The following is a 19,330-nucleotide window of genomic DNA, read 5'->3' as shown; positions in this document are numbered from 1 at the left end:
AGATGCTGGCTTTATGATTCAGAGGCCCGGTTTCAAATCCCGGCCCGGGCAAGATATTTTTCTCGGGCCACTCGGATGGACACGTTAAGCTGTCGGTCTCGGCTGCCTAAAAAGCAGTCGTCAGGTCATGTCAGAGGCCCTGAAATTAATCAGCTGCGACATGAAAACTCTGACACCTGACCTGAGCCAGCCAAGTCACTCGTTATTATTATTATAACATCAACTCTAATCTAGTGCGTAATATTGAGTTGAGTGATGATTCAAAGTTACCAGAAAGGCATTTAATATGTTGAGTATCAATTGTTTAGACCTAATAAATACATATTGTATATTTCTATTATTTTAAAAATGTCAAATTACTCAACCATTGATTGGACTAGGTTGATTGATTGAATTCCAGCTTTTCTTGAATCTTATGGTATGAATTATTTTCTTTCCAGAACCGAGTTGCTGCCCCTAAAACTTATGTTTTGTCTTGATGAAGATTTGAACGAAAATGTTGCTATCAACATAGGAGGATGTGTGATACAGGAATTCCAAATGTCGAAGAAACCAGGAAAGTTGTGAGTTGCATTTTTAAATATATACAATTGTACGAGAAAATGTTGTTTTTCAATCAGAAAATACATTTACATGAATGTCGAATTCTTCTGCAGATCTAGCGGTAAATTGATGTATTATCAATTATAGTGAGATTCACTCTGAACTGACAACATTGTTTTTATGGGAAGCATTGATATTATCTTAAGGAATGATAGAATATTATCTTAAGAAATAATGTCTAATATCTAATATTATCTTAAGGAATGTTATCTTAACTCCATAGAATAAAGAGATGATGGTTAGATAACAAATTCACATCTATTCACCTACAAATCTGATGATTTCATTGAAATTACAGCGTGATTTTCCTACAGATCGAGCAATGTAAGGCTCAACTCACACTACCTCGACTCAAATCGTACGACTCTAGTCGAGGGTACTCCAGTCTCTTGACCTTACGACTTTCTTGCTGATTGTCACTACTTCAGATCCATGCTACTCCATTTCTAACCTCACATTATTAAAAATACGAGATCCAATTCGTCGCTTCTGTGCATGTTACAAATTTATAATAATTATGATGAATAATTATATTGTTTTATCTAATTCTCATTATTGTCTTATCTAAAATTTTAAATTTCACGTCCATAAAACATAACCTCACTTTCATTAGAAATGCACGATACTATGCAATTCAAGTCGAGGCTCGACTAACATGTCGAGTCGACGCTCGACTAAGTCTCACAGTCGTGAGGTCGCGGAGACTAGAGTCGACTGGTCTGAGTGTCACCATTTGAAAACACATACGACTAGAGTCGCAGTCTCTTCTCGACTTGAGTCGTGTAAGTGTGAGTTGAGCCTAAATCGTATAGTTTTAATCGTACTAGTGAATTGTAGTACTGTCAACTAGAATAGAGTGAGATCAATTTGTATGTTGATCAGATGAAATTTCAACCTGATTTTCTTACAGATCGAGTGGCAAATGGCCGATATCATGCGTACAGCCGCTGTTGAGACTGCTAAAGGACCTGGAGAAGCACGACCTGACCGAGATCGACGCACTGTTAGGCTGCCCCATCATTCTGCCCGCACTGCACGTGTACACGGCAGCCGAGTTCGGGTCATTGACCCCCGGCCAGCAGCACGCCGCCCTCCACTGTCTCTTCCACGTCATCAACTGGCTCAGGGAGATACTCAGCAGTTTTGCGTTCCTCGTTCGCCAGAAGGAGCCTAATAAAGTGAGTCAGGGCCTCATTGAATAGTCATATGTATGTTTATTTACATTGTTGTGAAAAGTATGAGGCTTAGATGGGCTGGTCATGTGTGCAGAATGCCGGAAGGAAGGGTGCCAAAAATGGTGCTGGAAGGCAAACCCGGAGGAAGAAGACTACAAGGAAGACCAAGAAAGCGGTGGGTTGACGATGTGGAGGTGGATTTGCGAAGACTGGGTGTAAGAAGATGGAGAAGAACTGCCGAATGTCGAGGGGGGTGGGAGGATGTGGTTGTGAAGGCTAAGGCTCTATATGGGCTGTAGTGCCAATAATAATGATGATGATGATGATGATGTTTATTTACATTTATGTCATGTTAGAACCATACAGTATTAAGGTTGATATGTTATCTTCTCAATTGTGTCATAAAAATTCACGCAGGATTGTTTGATATGAATGGACAGTGATGTTTTCTCGAAAAAGTAAGGGCCAATATTGAAGCTTTGGCTAATGCCTAACCAAGCAGACAATTATCAAAAACAGTAATCACAAACAGAAAACCCCAAACTTATACCACCAAGGTTCCCTCCACGGCAGATACGGCAAGTTTGTCTCTTGACAGGCACTCTCACTTTGTCATCAACTTCACACAACGTCTACAGGAGTGATTCGACAAAAGAGAACACCATTTTACAAATGCTATTTTTCGTGCATAATTCATTTTACTATACATTTTTTACAACACCTACAAGAATGTTTAGACAAGAACGGACGCCATTTTACATATTTCGCTATTTTTCGTTTATGATTAATTCTACTCCGAATTTTTTTCTCCGATTATTAAAATGGCATCATTTGATACTACACACTAGATTCGCATTTAACTGATATTCCAAATCCTCCATACTTATTCATTGCCCTACCCTGTACAATGTTTCTGAAAATGAATATGGGAATATTTTGCCATTAGTTTGAAACTTTATTACTTTCTTTAAATTTCAGGTATTGATGCGACTACGCACCATTATTTACCTGCAAGATTTTCTATCGCAGTGCCTACCGTTGACAACTGAATATACACCTCCCAGCTGCTTTTTCCAACAATCCACTACTAAGATAGTTGAGAAGAAATCGGCAGATAAAGGGGCCAGGTAAGCATTCCTTCTAATATAATCACATCGAATTATGTGTATTTTTTATAATGGATGGCAAATTGAAATTATGTTTATCTTGTTATAATAGATGGCCTATCAATTTAATTTAATAGAAGCATAAGCATTGTATCAAATTCTCCTTTTGTAATTTATTCTTGAAATTTCATATTTCACTACCGATGCTACCCAAGTATTCACGTTGCTATAGTTGAACATATGAGTTTATTACATGTAATTTGTGTATTGGCAAGTGAAATCTTGGTAATTTTTTAGTTTCTCGGCTTAACAGTTTATTTTATAATTTGACACCTTGTTGGTATGTCTATCAAGACACCTGTGACAAACATGTCCAGTAGGTAAAGTATATTTTTACTTACTGTCCTGTAAACTTTGAAAACACAACACTTACAAGTATTAAATAACTATTACTATCAAGTAATAGATAAATTTTATTGACATGTACGTCAATTGTTGATTCGGTATGTATTACTATAGAGTAAAGATACTGTTATATATACTATTTGAAGATAATACTTGTATCAGTTGTCTCTGGTATTACTGTTCATGACAATATGAATATGAATGAAACAATTAAAGAAAGACCTCTAAACTCAAAACTACTAAGATTTGTTTTGTAAAGGTGATACTTGATGAGATTTCCCATTCAAGCGTATTATCACACGAATACAGTTCTATAAACTGTTCATGCTCAGTGTTAATATTGATGTATCATTTAAAACATGATACATAAAATATTTAGCTATATTGCTTTTCATGCTTTCATTCTTAGTATTAATATCCGTTCATTTCTAGGAAGAAGAGGAAGAGGCAGGTAAAAAAGAAGAAAGGTGACTCGAAGAAGAAAGGATCGGCTGACACTAGTGTTCTGACTGCACAGGAAGAAGTGGCCGAAGAAGAGGACGGAGATAGCGATGATGATGACGACCAGAGTGAGACACAAAGTAAGAGAGCCGACTTGTCGTCCTACTCGGGCTACTTTAGGGAACTGGACATCGATGTTTGGCTGCTCTTCACCAGGCCCTTGGTTCTCAATCCTGCTCCTGAAAAGGTAAAGCAAATATTGCAAGTATCCATTCATATTATGTAGTATAAATTTGAGAAGGGACAGTTTTGGGCATACGCCTGCTGTGCCTTCTCACATGAGTGTAATAATTGTACATGACTGAATAAATAAATAATTTATTTGATATATTACTATCAAGTAATTGATAAATGACAAAATGTACATTTGGACTATTGTAGAATTGGATCCGTTTTGAGCCTAAGCCTGTGGTACTTTTCTGAAGATTGTGTAGTACTGAATAATCGAATAAATTTAATTGAATATCAGAAAACTTTTGCAAGAGCGATCTTGACCGTAATAATAGACTTTATATCTAATAGATATGCAGGTTTTACTAGTATTTTGAAAATAAAATTCCATTCATGTTAGTTGAGTAACAATAGGGAATAAACTGTACCCAAACTGTAGCTTTATGTCAACTGTAACTGTCAATTGGGGGAATAATTTGAAAGAACTTGTACAAAAAATGTGTAAACTTTAAACCTAGATAACACGTCATCCCATCAATATGAAAATGAATGATCTTCCTAAGGGAGTTTCCTATGTCAACGCTGGTATTCATACAAGATAATTGAACAATTTTATTGTGTTTCCAATGAATAACCCATAAATACTACTGTCATTGTTTGAAACTGAAAAATCATGAGCTGTTGGTAAAATTCGTATTGCTTTACATGCAGTTTTGGAGCTTTTTGCAAATGTTATTAAAATGTCAGAAGAGGAAAGACTTTATAAAATCTGAAAAAGATGACTACTTGTTAGTTTATAACCAGTGATATATATTTTTTTCAAGATTTATTTTTCTGTTATTTTTTTTCAAAAGGAATTTTTTTTGTGATTAAGTGAGTATCGGGCTTGACTCACTCTTATATTTGTTAAAATCAAGTTTGGTAACCCCAACACAATTTTCATTACAGGGGTACCTTATTATTGTTTCTTGTACCATACAGTATAGTAGGCTAATTATGTAGCAGTATAATTGTGTAGCATAGAAATGTTAGGTATTGTTTTGTTTCGTTTTTTAAAAGAAATGTGATTTTTTTTATTTTTGATATTAGTTTTTTTTATGAGCATAAGTAGTTGGAAAATGTGGCTAATGACTTTTGGTTATATTATTATTATGACTGCATAATGGCGATGTTTAAATGAGAAATATTTCTTTGTATTCTTACATTGTTATATTTGATAAATTTGGATAATAACTTAATATCTTTGTTTTGTTTTTTCTTGTAATATTGTACTGTTGTTTATGAGAAATAATAAATTCTATTCTATTCTATATGGATGCTCCAATAGATACTTACAGTTTACATTTATAATCAGATCTCAATTGATAATTAACAATCAATTAACATAAATCATAGAATTTTTGTTTTTTATCGATCACTTTTTTCCTGATTTTGTTTCAATTTACTGCACTGTTCAATGATTTTAATTAATATTTAGCTTATGTACTTATCAATCGATGTGTAATATTTATTTACATATTGGTTGGCGATTCTACAAAATAAACATTGAGGACATTTTTTCTTGTTCCAGTAAATTAGTTTGAACTTCATTTAGTGTTTTTATTCTTAATAATCATTAATAGATGTTTAAGATTCAAACAAAATTTACAAATTTTCAGGATGGAAAGTTCACACCAGAACTGGGCCCATGTGAACTGCTGTTCCTGCTGGACGATTTCAAGCGCAAAGTGGCGCATAGCTTGCCGGACAGTGTCAAACGGATTCTATTCTTCAAAACATCATCGAATAACAATTCACAGTTCGAAACGCTGGACACCTTGGAGCCGCATTTGATAGCGAAAAATACCATCAAACTGATACCAAGTCTTTGTGCTCATCTGGAGAAGACTGTTGAGTTTTCTCAGGTGAGAAAGATTTTTTACCTGGGAAATTGCAGTTTTTAGTCTGTTTAGTCAAAAAAAAATGTATATATAAAGATATTACAACATATTCATTCATCACAAGATCAATTATGTTACGAGTAGACCAAACCAAATTAAAAATAAATTGTTAAACTTGATCAAAATATTAAGATAAAAAGTCCAAATTTGTAAGTTATTTATTTTCATGATGAGAAGTATATTATTTTAAGGGTTAAAATTGAAGAAAATAATGAAAACATTTGTTGATGGCATTTTTTACCTAGCACTATTCTCCAATCCACTGATTTAATGCAAGTCATTATATTACCGTACTTGATTACCGCACCTTCCATCTTTATATCGCTCAATAATTCTGCAGTTCATCAGAAATTCATTGTATAGTTAACTATATCTACGAGTATATTGTCATCTATTAGTGTATGCCAGTATATTGTATTCTAATAAAAGAAATCCAATCTTATCCAATCCTCTCTGAGTATTCTAATAGACTATATATACGGCGAGGTGGAACTACCCTTGGGTCTCCCCACCATTCAAAGCCATACGCTAATAATAATAATAATTCTAATAGGTAGTAAATTAATTTCGTTTGAAGATTTAATTAGACCTTTTGAAATTGAACGTTTTGAATTAAAATATTAGACTAAACAAAAACACCGACTTGTAGGGTCAAAATTGCTGCAGAGTAGGTATCACAACCTTACAGTCCTCACCAAGTATTCGAATTCCATATTATTTATGTTCCAGAATCTCATCAGAATCAATGACGAGATACTCGATGCACCGGGAATGTTCCTCGAGGGATCTTCTGAAATAAAGCAGTGTCAGCATCGACTTTTGTCCATTTTTGGAATTCTTTTCTCGTGGTCCGGATTCCAAAGCGATGCTCACAATGATCTCCTTATTAGTAAGTTATCTTGAATAGAACAATAGTGGTATAGACCACTAGTAAATTAAGGATGTTCAACGTATGACCTAGTATAATGTTATACGAATAATATCGTTTAACCTGGCTTGCAAAGGTCTGGTAACAGAGTTTTCAGGTCGCACCTGATCAATTTCAAGTCATTTGACATACCTAACGACTGCTTTTAGACAGCCTGAAGCGAAGACTGCAATATAGACCATCAGTAATTGTATTTCTTGAAAGAAAATGTTTAATTCCAAAATGATTATCAAGCCTTTATAACGATGCTAAAAATATGAAGGTCCATTCGACTTTACATAGAGTCACTTGATACTATCAAGTTGATAGTATGACTGATAAAACTTAATCGTTCTTATTTTTCTGTTTTTACTATTTAATTGCTTTGTATACTTTTGTTGTACTCTTCTAGTTTTTACTATTATACTACTCTACTTTGTTTTTTTTGAACAATTTACTTTATATTGTTTCTGATTCGACACTACTATTCCATGTTATTTATCATACTACTCGAATGTCAATACTGCTATTATTAGAATAATTCTACTTGTATCAAGTTATATTAAAAAAATGTATATTGTTTTGAGAATAAAATATTTTTGATATTATTCAATTTATAAAAGAATTTCTCATTTGTTTTATTAATAATTAATTTCTTATTCTTCTCAACTCAGTTCTGCAGTTTCAGTTTTAAATTAGTTATTATTAAAAAACTTTTTTCGTTTACAGCCGGTCTTCAAAAGATGGCCGACCGAATGACTCAAACGCAAACTAAAACGGCGTCGAAAAAGTTGCTTGTTCAGGAAATTTTCAAGTACCTGTCTGTATGCGGCAGCAAGATTCTCGACATGAACACTGCTGAAGCACTCATCACGCTCATGAAAGCATTGTGCACTCATGCTGGCAACGACCCCGCCCTACAGAAAACAATTAGTGAGTGAAAAAGTTTTCAATTTTTACGTTTTATTTAGTTGTTAAATTGTAATTTACATAATTCATCATAAGTAATAGGTTTCTGTTTACATGCTGTGTTTAGTAAGAAATTTACAGAACACTATTTCCACCCATTAAAAACGTATTATTCTATTCTAACTAAACCCATGTTATTTGAAGTGCAGGAATCGTTATTTATTTGTAAATGAAGGTTCACAAAAAACCTTTTTGAAAGAAAATGCTCATTTCTTATTTTTTCCCAAATGATGATCAAGCCTTTTTACTGATGCTAAAGATATAAAGGTCCAATCCACTTTTGATAGAGTCACTTGATACTATCAAGTTGATAGTATGACTGATAAAACTTAATCGTTCTTATTTTCAGGTTTTTACTATTTAATTTCTTTGTATACTTTTGTTGTACTCTTCTACTTTTTACTATTGTACTACTCTACTTTGTTTTTTGAACAATTTACTTCATATTGTTTCTGATTCGACACTACTATTCCATCTTATTTATCATATTACTCAAATGTCCCAAACAGCGATTTCATACTAGCTGTTTTAGTATTGCCACTATTCTCTGCTCTTGAATAATTTGATTGCATCATGATTGATTTTATGGAATTTTTCGCAATGAGTAAAACAAATGAGAAATTGTCTAAAATTATGAAAATCACAAAATAACAAATATAATATAGATGGAAAATACTGAGATATTGCAATTATTCAAATGCTAAAGAATCGATAATTATTATTAAAGGAAAAAACAAATTAAATGCTGTAATTCACCCCGAAGACTTCTGCTACTATCTTGCTGTTTCCCTGAATTTGCTGAATTTTCATCTAGCTGTTTACCCTGTTGTCATAATATTTGCAGAAGTCTTCGGGGTGAATTATAGGATTTGATTTGGATTTTCGTTTAATAATAAATATAATATAGTTATTGTTAAGCTCACTGCTGACGAACAAGCTTGCTTATTCCAATAGCGCTATTTGTAGAATAATTCTACTTGTATCAAGTTATATTAAAAAATTGAATATTTTTTTGAGAATAAAAATATTTTTGATATTATTCAATTTGTAAAAGAGGTTGACAATTTCTCATTTGTTTTATTAAACTGCAGTTTCAGTTTTTGTGGCAGTTAATAGAGCTTAACAATGACTATTTTAGGTATGAATTTGATCAAAATCGTTGGAGCCATTTTCGAGAAAATTGCGAAAAACCTGTTTTTGACAACATTTTCGCCATTTTAGCCGCCATCTTGAATATTGCAATTGATCGAAATTGTTCGTGTCGGATCCTTATAGGGGAAGGACCTTAAGCTCCAAATTTCAAGTCATTCCGTTAATTGGGAGATGAGATATCGTGTACACAGACGCACATACACTCATACACACACACATACATACAGACCAATACCCAAAAACCACTTTTTTGGACTCAGGGGACCTTGAAAAGTACAGAAATTTAGAAAATTTGGGTACCTTAATTTTTTTCGGAAAGCAATACTTTCCTTACCTATGGTAATAGGGCAAGGAAAGTAAAAATTGGTATTTATTAAAGTAAAAATGCAAAATGGACAACCTTTATACCAATGGAAAGAGAAAGTTTCAATTTTTTTTTAATACTTTACAAGTGTTGAATATGGTCTCCGGCTGCTGCACGATCTGCGGAACCGTATCACTGCTGCCGTGCACTCAATAACACCAGATACGCTTTCTCGCGTGTGGGACGAGTTTGGCTACCGCGTAGATGTTTGCCGTGCAGCAGCCGGAGGCCACATTGAACACTTGTTAGGTATTAAAAAAAACTTTGAAACTTTCTCTTTCCATTGGTATAAAGGTTGTCCATTTTGCATTTTTACTTTAATAAATAATACCAATTTTTGAAATGGGTCCATCATTTAGAAAGACCCTGTATTTTATTAATCAAGAAATTTTATTTTTCAATAATTCCATCATGAATTTTCATAATTTATTTATTATTCCAATTTTTACAAGAAAGCACTGAATGGGAGAGAAAAACTAAGGATACTTCTTGTACTATTTCTCTCCCAAATTTAGATAATATTATTTTAAAAGTCCGAAATGATCCCACTTTTCTGAAATTTAGTCATTTTTCACTCAAAAACAACAGAAACTAAGAATTTAGTTTGAAATATTTAATTAGGATGAAATATTTTGTTAATTAATCATTAATTCTACGTTGTTAAAAGACGATCTGGCAACTGAGCAAAGCGAGAAAGAGATAGCGCTATCCGCTTTGTTGAATGATAGACATGGATAGCAATACCATTGACAATCAAACACTGCCATTATAACGTGGACCTCACTGTAGCGATGTAATTCTTGCTGGTTCCTGACAATTAGGATAATAACGTTCATTCAATTGAAAGATTTTCTTTGATGGAGGTTTATTTTGTGAGATTGATTATATATTTATGCAATCAATGACATAGGCCTATACATAATCATAGAATTATTTGAAATGAAAAACCAGGCTTTTTATAAATTCATAATTCTGGATAAATGCTAAAATCGTCATGCATTTGCAAAGATACTCACATCCCTAGTAATCAAAAATATAAGTGTGAAATAAAAATAAAATTTCTAAATCTTTTTGAAATTCTCAAGTCTATTTTAAATCGATGACTTAGTATCTCTTGCAGTCAGTATCTAAGTCATCGATTTAAAATGGACTTGAGAATTTCAAGAAGATTTAGAAATTTTATTTTTATGTCACACTTATATTTTTTGACTTCTAGGGATGTGCGTATCTTTGCAAATGCATGGCGATTTTAGCATTTATTCAGAATCCATAAAAAGCCTGGTTTTTCATTTCAAATCAATTCTATGATTATTTATGTAGGCCTATGTCATTGATTGCATGAATACGTAATCAATCTCACAAAATAAACCACCATCAGAAAAACTAACATCAGATACTAACTAGCTGTTCAAGCTGTCATTCTGTAATATTGTCGACTGTGTACTTTTCGACAGGCACCCTATGCTACAAATTCCTGGTGCGCTCCTGGTACGATTTCAAGGGCAACAAAGAGCAGGGAGTGCTCTTCAACAAACAGCTGCTAATGTTGCTGGCCACCTACTTCTCAAATGCAGAAGATAGGCAGGAAGCGCTCACTGAGACAACCAGCTGGATGTCCAAGGAGATAGAACTGCTCACTGACAAGGAGTCGTCGTTCAACACTTTCGTTGTTTTCAACAAGTTAGTAATAATTAAACATTTCAGTCTCATATTTAATTATGTAATTCTTCTACACATTTTTCTATAAATTTGTAAGCAAAGTTAGTTCATGGATATCCTAATTTCATGAACGAAAGAATGAAATGTTTGATTATATTTTACGCCATGAAAAAACTTTCCAATTACTTAATTTTTAAATTTGATCATTTAAATCAATTTAATTTATTTACAGTATTGATTTATCAATTATATCAAGTATACAACATTTGTGAAAATGAACAACAGCCTCAAGACCTTTTCTTTTCCCAATTAATACATAAAGAAAGTCCAAAAATATGGTTAGTAAGTATCACATTTCGACAATTGAACGGTTTACAATACTAAACAGGAAAAATTCATGTGGATTATTCATTTTTTAAAATTTAGATTACCAATTTGAGGCAAGACTTTCTAAAGACTAAAGGTGCGTACAGATTTATGCGCCGCGAACATGAGCAATTCACTTTTAATCAGTTGATGCCAAGCTTTTTATATCTGTATCTTACCGTTTCTGTAAAAATACAGATATAGTCAGCTGTGTCAGCTAAGTGAATTGCTCATGTTCGCGGCGTGTATATCTGTACACACCTTGAGAAGATACTCATCTTAAATGTATTTGTAAACTCTCAGGTTCAACTTTAAGAAATTTATATTGATTTTAAATTGGTAATCAATAATTTTGATGTAAAGTGGACTGTATTGAATAGAAAAGAAACAAGTGATATCTCTACAGAAACAAGTACATGCAATGAATATATAAAAGAACAACTCACCGAAAATCTGCAGAGTACCTAATGTAATATTTATATTATTGAGCTTACAACTCCCAGGTAAGGTATTCAGGTGTCCCCGAGGTAGGAGATGAATCAAGGATGGTGAAAAGGCAAGCTTAATTGTCATCTACTGTTGGTAAATTCGGCTTCCATCATATAACGTTGCACATATATTTCTGACGAGATATTTACAATGTCTTTAAAGACTATAGATCGTTGAACTTTCCAATCGAAAAATAATAGTTTAAAACTTTCAACTAAAGGGAGTTTGGCAAACACTCTTCCAAACGTAGGTTTATGGTGTACGATTTAACACTAACGAAAAAATAATAATTTGAAGAACGATTTTCTTCTGGGAATGATCGACGAAAATTACCAATTCCCGACTCGAGGCAAGCTATTTCAAAGCGAGACTGAGCTGAAAGAAACAGCCTAACCGGCTAGTGAGCGCGACGCACTCAAGTGAAAGAAATACGAACTGAACGAGGAGCGCGCGTCCAATTCAAAAACGAAAAATGAAAACTAGAGCTGGCTCCAACATCCCCCCCGGCTGAAAAGCTATTTTCAGACAAGGCTAGAGAACAAAGAAACGAAAAAAACAATGAATAAACGACGAAAGAAATAAAAATAAAACAAAACGAGAATAAAACAAAAAATGCAAAAGGAAAATTATTGAGTAGGCAACGGATACAACTTTGTAGCCGGCCTTTTGAAGCGACCATTGGCGCACCGCACCATAGCCACTCGAACGACACCGTCAGCACCGGGAAATACTTCCTCAATCACCCCCAGAGGCCATTTCAACGGTGCGACATTTGGTTGATCCACTAGGACGATTGTACCAACCGTGAGAGGGGTGGAATCCTTACACCATTTCACACGGGTTTGTAATTCATGTAAGTATTCTTTGCGCCAACGACTCCAGAAAGACTGAACCATTTGATTGACTAATTCAAACCGATCCAATCGATTCATTGGACGATCTTCCACATTTAACATAGGAAGGTACTTAAGAGGTGTCAAAGTGAGAAAATGAGCCGGTGTGAGGGCGGGGGGTTCACTCGGATCCGCGCTCATTTGACATAACGGGCGTGAGTTAAGTACAGCTTCAATTTGAACTAAGACAGTGTTCAATTCTTCGTAAGTCAACAACTGGTTACCAATAACTCGAAACAGGTGTGACTTTACTGATTTTATATTCGCCTCCCAAAGACCGCCGAAGTGAGGTGAACCTGGCGGGATGAAATTCCACTCAATGCTATGATCAGCAAGTTCATTCTGGAGCAGGTTTTGATATTCCTTGGAGTTCAGCATCCGTGACAATTTTATTAGCTCATCATAGGCGCCGACGAAGTTGGTACCATTATCGGAATACATGACCTTACAAGGACCTCGTCGAGCAAGGAAACGGCGAAAAGCTGATAAGAACATTTGGGTCGATAAGTCCGAAACTAATTCAATGTGAACGGCTTTAGTTGCCATACAGACAAAAAGACAAATGTACGATTTAAATATGAAAGGATTCCGACGCCTGGCCATGGTGATTCGAATGGGTCCGCCATAATCAACTCCACATTGGACGAATGGTTTAGACGACAGAGTTCTACAGGCTGGCAGATTGCCCATTTTCGGCGGTGTAAGAGTGGGACGATAGTGAAAACACTTGTTACATTTTCGTACATGACTCCTTATAAGGACACGGGCTGATAAAATCCAATATTTTTGTCTCAAAATAGACGCCAATAAATGAGGTCCAGCGTGACAGTGCTTTTCATGAAAATAATCAATCAAAAGCGTGACCAATGGATCATTTTTCGGTAATATAATCGGATGACAGCTGTCATAATTCAACTCAGAATTTTGTAAACGTCCACCCACACGAATAATATCATGATCAAGAAAGGGTGACAGTTGTTGAAGATGAGAAGTACATTCTTTCCCAGCTTTCAATTCCAGTAATTCTTTCGAAAAATGAATTTTTTGTACGACTTTACACAAATGTTTTTCCGCCAAATCGAAATCTAATTCATGAGGTTTAGGCAATAGACGAAGTACTTTCAATATTAACACCATGATACGCAATAGACGTTGGTAGTTGGAACAACGAGCAATTAAAAGATGAATCGAATTAATAGATGAATTTTCCGACTGTACTACAGTGACAATTGAGTGAACCTTGACCTCAGGTAGACACTCTATAGGTTCCAGATCGACCTTGACGGGCCAATCACTCTCTTCTAACATTACCAAGAGGGGCCAGACCACCACAAATCATGATTAATTATTTCAGAAGGGGATAAACCTCTCGAAATGGGATCAGCTGGGTTTGAATTTCCTGCCACGTGTAACCAGTCGTTGATAGGACAGTCTTGAATTTTCGTAACTCGATTAGCGACGAAAGATTGCCATCTAGATGGACAGCCCCTGATCCAATGTAAGACAACAGTAGAATCCGATAATGCAACAACGCGAGTCACGTGACAACGAAGGCTCAAAACAGAGACAACAACCTGTATTAATTCAGCGAGCAAGAGCGCCGCGCATAATTCAAGCCTAGGTATGGATAAAGTCTTAGATGGCGCGACTTTTGATTTAGCGCACAACAATGTGATAGTTGCAGGTTGCATATCCATTTGAGATTTTATGTAGATCACACCACCATAACCTAAAGTCGATGCATCACAGAAACCAATGACAGTAATTTTCGAATCATTCATCACTCCTAAATGACGTGGTATGAAGAGATTGGACAATAAAGGGAACTCCTTCTGACATGTCTCCCATTGAAGCGCAATAGAGGGAGGTACTGAATCGTCCCAATCAAGACCAGCATTCCATAATTGTTTAATTAAACATTTAAGAAACAAAGTTAGGGGTGACAAGAGTCCCAAGGATCGAAAATGCGTGCTACTACCGATAAAATGTGACGTTTGGTAGGAACAGACTGATTAGGATTCACTGAAAAACAAAACGAATCACTACCAGGTTGCCATTTCAAACCTAGGACAGCCAACAAATTTCCCATCTCGAAATCTTTAGACAAGGCCGATTTTTCATCTTCCGAGAAATCATTCATCAATTCAGGTGAATTGGAACTCCATTTAGTAAGTTCGAATCCGCCTCTCTCGAACAATTCTTTAGCCTGACTACAAAGACGATTTGCTTCACCTAAAGAAGACACACTTGTCACCAAATCATCCATAAACATGTCACTCGGAATACGAGCTTTAGCATCAGGGAAATTTTCACCTTCTTCTTGAACAAGTTGATGGACAGTTCTGAGAGCTAGAAACGGTGACTCACTCAGACCAAATACGACAGTTTTTAATTCAAAAATTTGTATGGGATCATTGGACGAAAATCTCCATAACAAACGCTGAAATTTGCGACACGATTCATCGACAAGAATCTGTCTATACATCTGCTTTATATCAGCAGTTACAGCGATAGAAAATAACCGAAAATTGACTAACAGAACGAAAATATCCGTTTGCAACTTGGGGCCGATATGAAGTATATCATTCAATGATACTCCAGTAGTAGTTTTCGCGCCTGCGTCAAAGACAATACGCAAAGGCGTTGATTGACTCTGAGTTTTGATTACAGCATGATGAGGTATAAAATAACCACTTTTATCACTCTGATTTTTTATCAATTCCATGTGTCCTTGTTTGAGATAATCCAAGAGGACATCGTGATACACTAAACGCATGTTTGGATCACGTGCCAGTCGTTTCTCCAAACTGATGAGTCGACGTTCTGACATAGCATAAGAATCACCAAGACAATCAGGGGATTTTGAAAACGATAATGAGACAACGAATCTACCCGAATTTTCACGACGAACGGACGATGCAAAATCCTTCTCGCATTCCAACTCATCAGCAGTGAGTTGTTTTCCTACATCTGGAACGCTTTCCACTTCCCAAAATTTTCGAACTAACTTATCCAACGGTGATGTTAGACAAGTCATCAAACACGTTGAATTTTCTGAAGATTGAGTTAAAATAGGGGCTCTACCCATCAAAATATAACCGAAAACACTTTCCAAGGCCATCAAATAATTCGAATCAATTTCCACACGACCATTTCGGAAAATATGGGGCACTAATTCAGCTCCTATAATAGCGTCAATTTCGCTGGGAATGTGATAACTTTCATCAGCAAGTCGAAGACCAAACAAATTTGATAATTTAGAATTATCAATTTTACTAGTGGGAAGCTGTTCCATGATTTTTTCGACAACTAATGGTTCAATGGAAAATTTAACACTAGAATCGAGTCGAGATTGAAGCGTGACAAAAGTACGACCAAAAACTGATTGCGAATTTCCGCCAAAACCATTCACAATTAATGGAAAGGAGAAATCGATAGTTGCAATTTACGACAAAGTTTACGAGTAATGAAATGACTTTGACTAGCTGAATCAACTAAAACTCTTATTTTGTGCAATCTACCTCTCTTATCAGGTACCTCGACTTGAGCAGTTGATAGTAGAACACTATACGGTGCCGACTTCGAATCGATAGAACAACAGGTAATAGTATTATTTTCTACCTTTTTCGCATCCGAATTTGATGACGAATTTGAAGCATTTCCGAAATGTAAAAGCGAATTATGCTTCTGACTACATTCCTCGCAGTTGGAAGAAGTACAATCTTTACTACGATGGGCTGGCGAGAAACATTTCAAACAGCAACCCTTCTCCTTAACAAAACGAAAACGGTCCCAAGGTGATAACTGACGAAAAAGACGACAATTGATCAATTTATGATTTGTCATCGAACATTTCAGACATTCTGATATTTTTACCGGTGATTTGGTCACTTGCGAATTCGATTGAACAACCAACACTTTGGATTTTGGTATTGGTTTCACTACTGGCTTGCATTGTTTAGACGATTCGTCATGCGGTAACGATTTAATCTGCCTTTCGATGAATGAAACAAAATCAGTATATGTGGGATCATCCTTAGTATGAACTGAAGCTTCAAATGCCTTTCGAGAAACAGGATCTAAAATTTTCAACGCTTGGAACAGAAATATTGCATCAGATACATCTTCACCTCGTAGGCGTTTTAAAGCAGTAATTGAACCACAGAACTGATCGACTATAGAAACTAAACCTGCACGAGACTCAGATTTTAGACAATTGAATTCGAAAATTTGTTTCAAGTACACATTTGAGAGTGAGCGGGGGTCATTGAACCGCTTAATTAATGCATCCCAAATAATTTCATAATTATTAGCAATAGGTGGTAGATGACGTGAAATATTAGCCGCTTCTCCAGATAGTTTGGACACCAGATATTGGACCTTTTGTTGATTTGGAATCGATTTGTTGTCATGAATCATGCATTTAAACATTTCGTAGAATACCGCCCATTTTGATTGATCTCCGTCGAACACAGGAATTTCAATTTTCGGTAAAATATTAGACGAATCCTTATTGGAAGATACAGGTTGAGCCGGGGTAGAAACACTAGGTACAACCTGACTGCGTTTTTTCAATTCACTAGCAATTGCTTCCATATGTTCGAACATTTCCATATGTGAACTACTAAATTTGGGTACAAATTCCGGGTCTTTTTCCATTTCAAGCTCCTGTATTTCCATTTCAACAGCTTCATAATCCTGAACAGTTTTAAGAGTGGAACTATAGAGAATTAGAAATTGTTTAGCACTAGCTTCTTCTTTTAAAGCCTTTTTCGACAAATCGAAAGTACGTTGAATACGATAGAAATATTGCTCAAGTTTAGCTCGTTTGAGCTTTAACTTCTTTTCACTCATGATTGGATATTGGAAAGGTCTTAATGATTTTCATTTACTAATTTTCGAATAAAATTACGAATGCAACAATGAACGATTTTCATTGATGATTCAAGCAAGCAAAATGATAATGTTAGTACAAATTGAACAGAGAAAGCTCAATAGACGAAGCAAGCTAAGCGATAACGTTATCAGCATTGCAAAGTAACGGTTCCGATCGGACAATAGAGATAAGAGTGAACCAACTTGATCGGCTCAATTCATAATGTACAAACAGGTTTGAACCCTAGCATGCACAAACGATTTACAATAAAATTGGATAAGTGCTTGCCAAATATTTGAATAAAAAATAGCCAATAAAATCTGGCCTGGTGGACCAGTGTAAACTCTCAGGTTCAACTTTAAGAAATTTATATTGATTTTAAATTGGTAATCAATAATTTTGATGTAAAGTGGACTGTATTGAATAGAAAAGAAACAAGTGATATCTCTACAGAAACAAGTACATGCAATGAATATATAAAAGAACAACTCACCGAAAATCTGCAGAGTACCTAATGTAATATTTATATTATTGAGCTTACAACTCCCAGGTAAGGTATTCAGGTGTCCCCGAGGTAGGAGATGAATCAAGGATGGTGAAAAGGCAAGCTTAATTGTCATCTACTGTTGGTAAATTCGGCTTCCATCATATAACGTTGCACATATATTTCTGACGAGATATTTACAATGTCTTTAAAGACTATAGATCGGTGAACTTTCCAATCGAAAAATAATAGTTTAAAACTTTCAACTAAAGGAGTTTGGCAAACACTCTTCCAAACGTAGGTTTATGGTGTACGATTTAACACTAACGAAAAAATAATAATTTGAAGAACGATTTTCTTCTGGGAATGATCGACGAAAATTACCAATTCCCGACTCGAGGCAAGCTATTTCAAAGCGAGACTGAGCTGAAAGAAACAGCCTAACCGGCTAGTGAGCGCGACGCACTCAAGTGAAAGAAATACGAACTGAACGAGGAGCGCGCGTCCAATTCAAAAACGAAAAATGAAAACTAGAGCTGGCTCCAACAGTATTCATCTTAAATACTCATCGTACATTATAAATTTATTTTTCATCTCAGTGTTTTGAATAGATAGATACATGAGAAATGAATACATTATTAAAAAAATTATTCGTTTGGCTTTTATTGGTGGGGAGTCCCTGACGGAAATTCCACCTCACCTGAGTGGAATTCAAACCGTCAATCGGCCTCACGACTGTTATATATCAGCCGGGATCAACATTTTAACGACACGGTAGTGACCTGGCTAAAAAATTTGTCCGTATCCGGGTTTGAACCCAGGACATCAAGGCTGCTACGCAAGCACTATATCCACAAGACCACGGATCACTCCAATACATGATTGAAAATACAATAAATGATAAATTTCGTTACTTGTGTTTATTTTACCTATGCCAGAATTCAAAGACACCCATTAGATTTGATGTACCATTAGACTTTTAGATTTAATGAGTTAGTGTCCTAGAAACCGGGCCTTAATGTAAATTATTTGAATTTCGTTTTGAATTGCAGGAGCAACTTGAATATTCTACTGAAGGGAGTGTTGGATGCCATTGAGACGTGCATCAAGGTGCAGTTGGCCGCCAAACCAAGCGACAAGAAGCAACTCAATCTGTGGATGTCAACTGTCATCCAAATGGAAAATATTGTCACCGTTCTCAAAGCCCAGGATAGCAGAGCTTGTTTGGGCGCTTTCTTGAAGGTATTATAACCAACGTGAAATTCATTTC

The 19,330-nt window shown here is 35.4% G+C and overlaps 1 protein-coding gene across 3 annotated transcripts in view; it reads left to right on the top strand.

Moving 5' to 3' along the window:
- The window catches only part of LOC111059944 (Fanconi anemia group D2 protein), a 43,190-nt gene that overhangs the window by 19,027 nt on the left and 4,833 nt on the right, over window positions 1-19,330 (top strand). For all 3 annotated transcript variants that reach the window (XM_039419517.1, XM_039419519.1, XM_039419518.1), the window contains exons 15-23: window positions 441-563; window positions 1,514-1,781; window positions 2,757-2,905; window positions 3,722-3,977; window positions 5,620-5,865; window positions 6,631-6,790; window positions 7,538-7,741; window positions 10,748-10,973; window positions 19,113-19,302. In XM_039419517.1, coding sequence (XP_039275451.1) covers window positions 441-563; window positions 1,514-1,781; window positions 2,757-2,905; window positions 3,722-3,977; window positions 5,620-5,865; window positions 6,631-6,790; window positions 7,538-7,741; window positions 10,748-10,973; window positions 19,113-19,302 — 1,822 coding nt within the window. The remainder of the gene's footprint in view (window positions 1-440; window positions 564-1,513; window positions 1,782-2,756; window positions 2,906-3,721; window positions 3,978-5,619; window positions 5,866-6,630; window positions 6,791-7,537; window positions 7,742-10,747; window positions 10,974-19,112; window positions 19,303-19,330) is intronic.

The sequence above is a fragment of the Nilaparvata lugens genome, chromosome 1, assembly GCF_014356525.2.
Source record: "Nilaparvata lugens isolate BPH chromosome 1, ASM1435652v1, whole genome shotgun sequence".
Taxonomy (NCBI): domain Eukaryota; kingdom Metazoa; phylum Arthropoda; class Insecta; order Hemiptera; family Delphacidae; genus Nilaparvata; species Nilaparvata lugens.
Note: the sequence above shows the minus strand (reverse complement) of the source record. Positions and strands in the feature narration are given on the sequence as shown.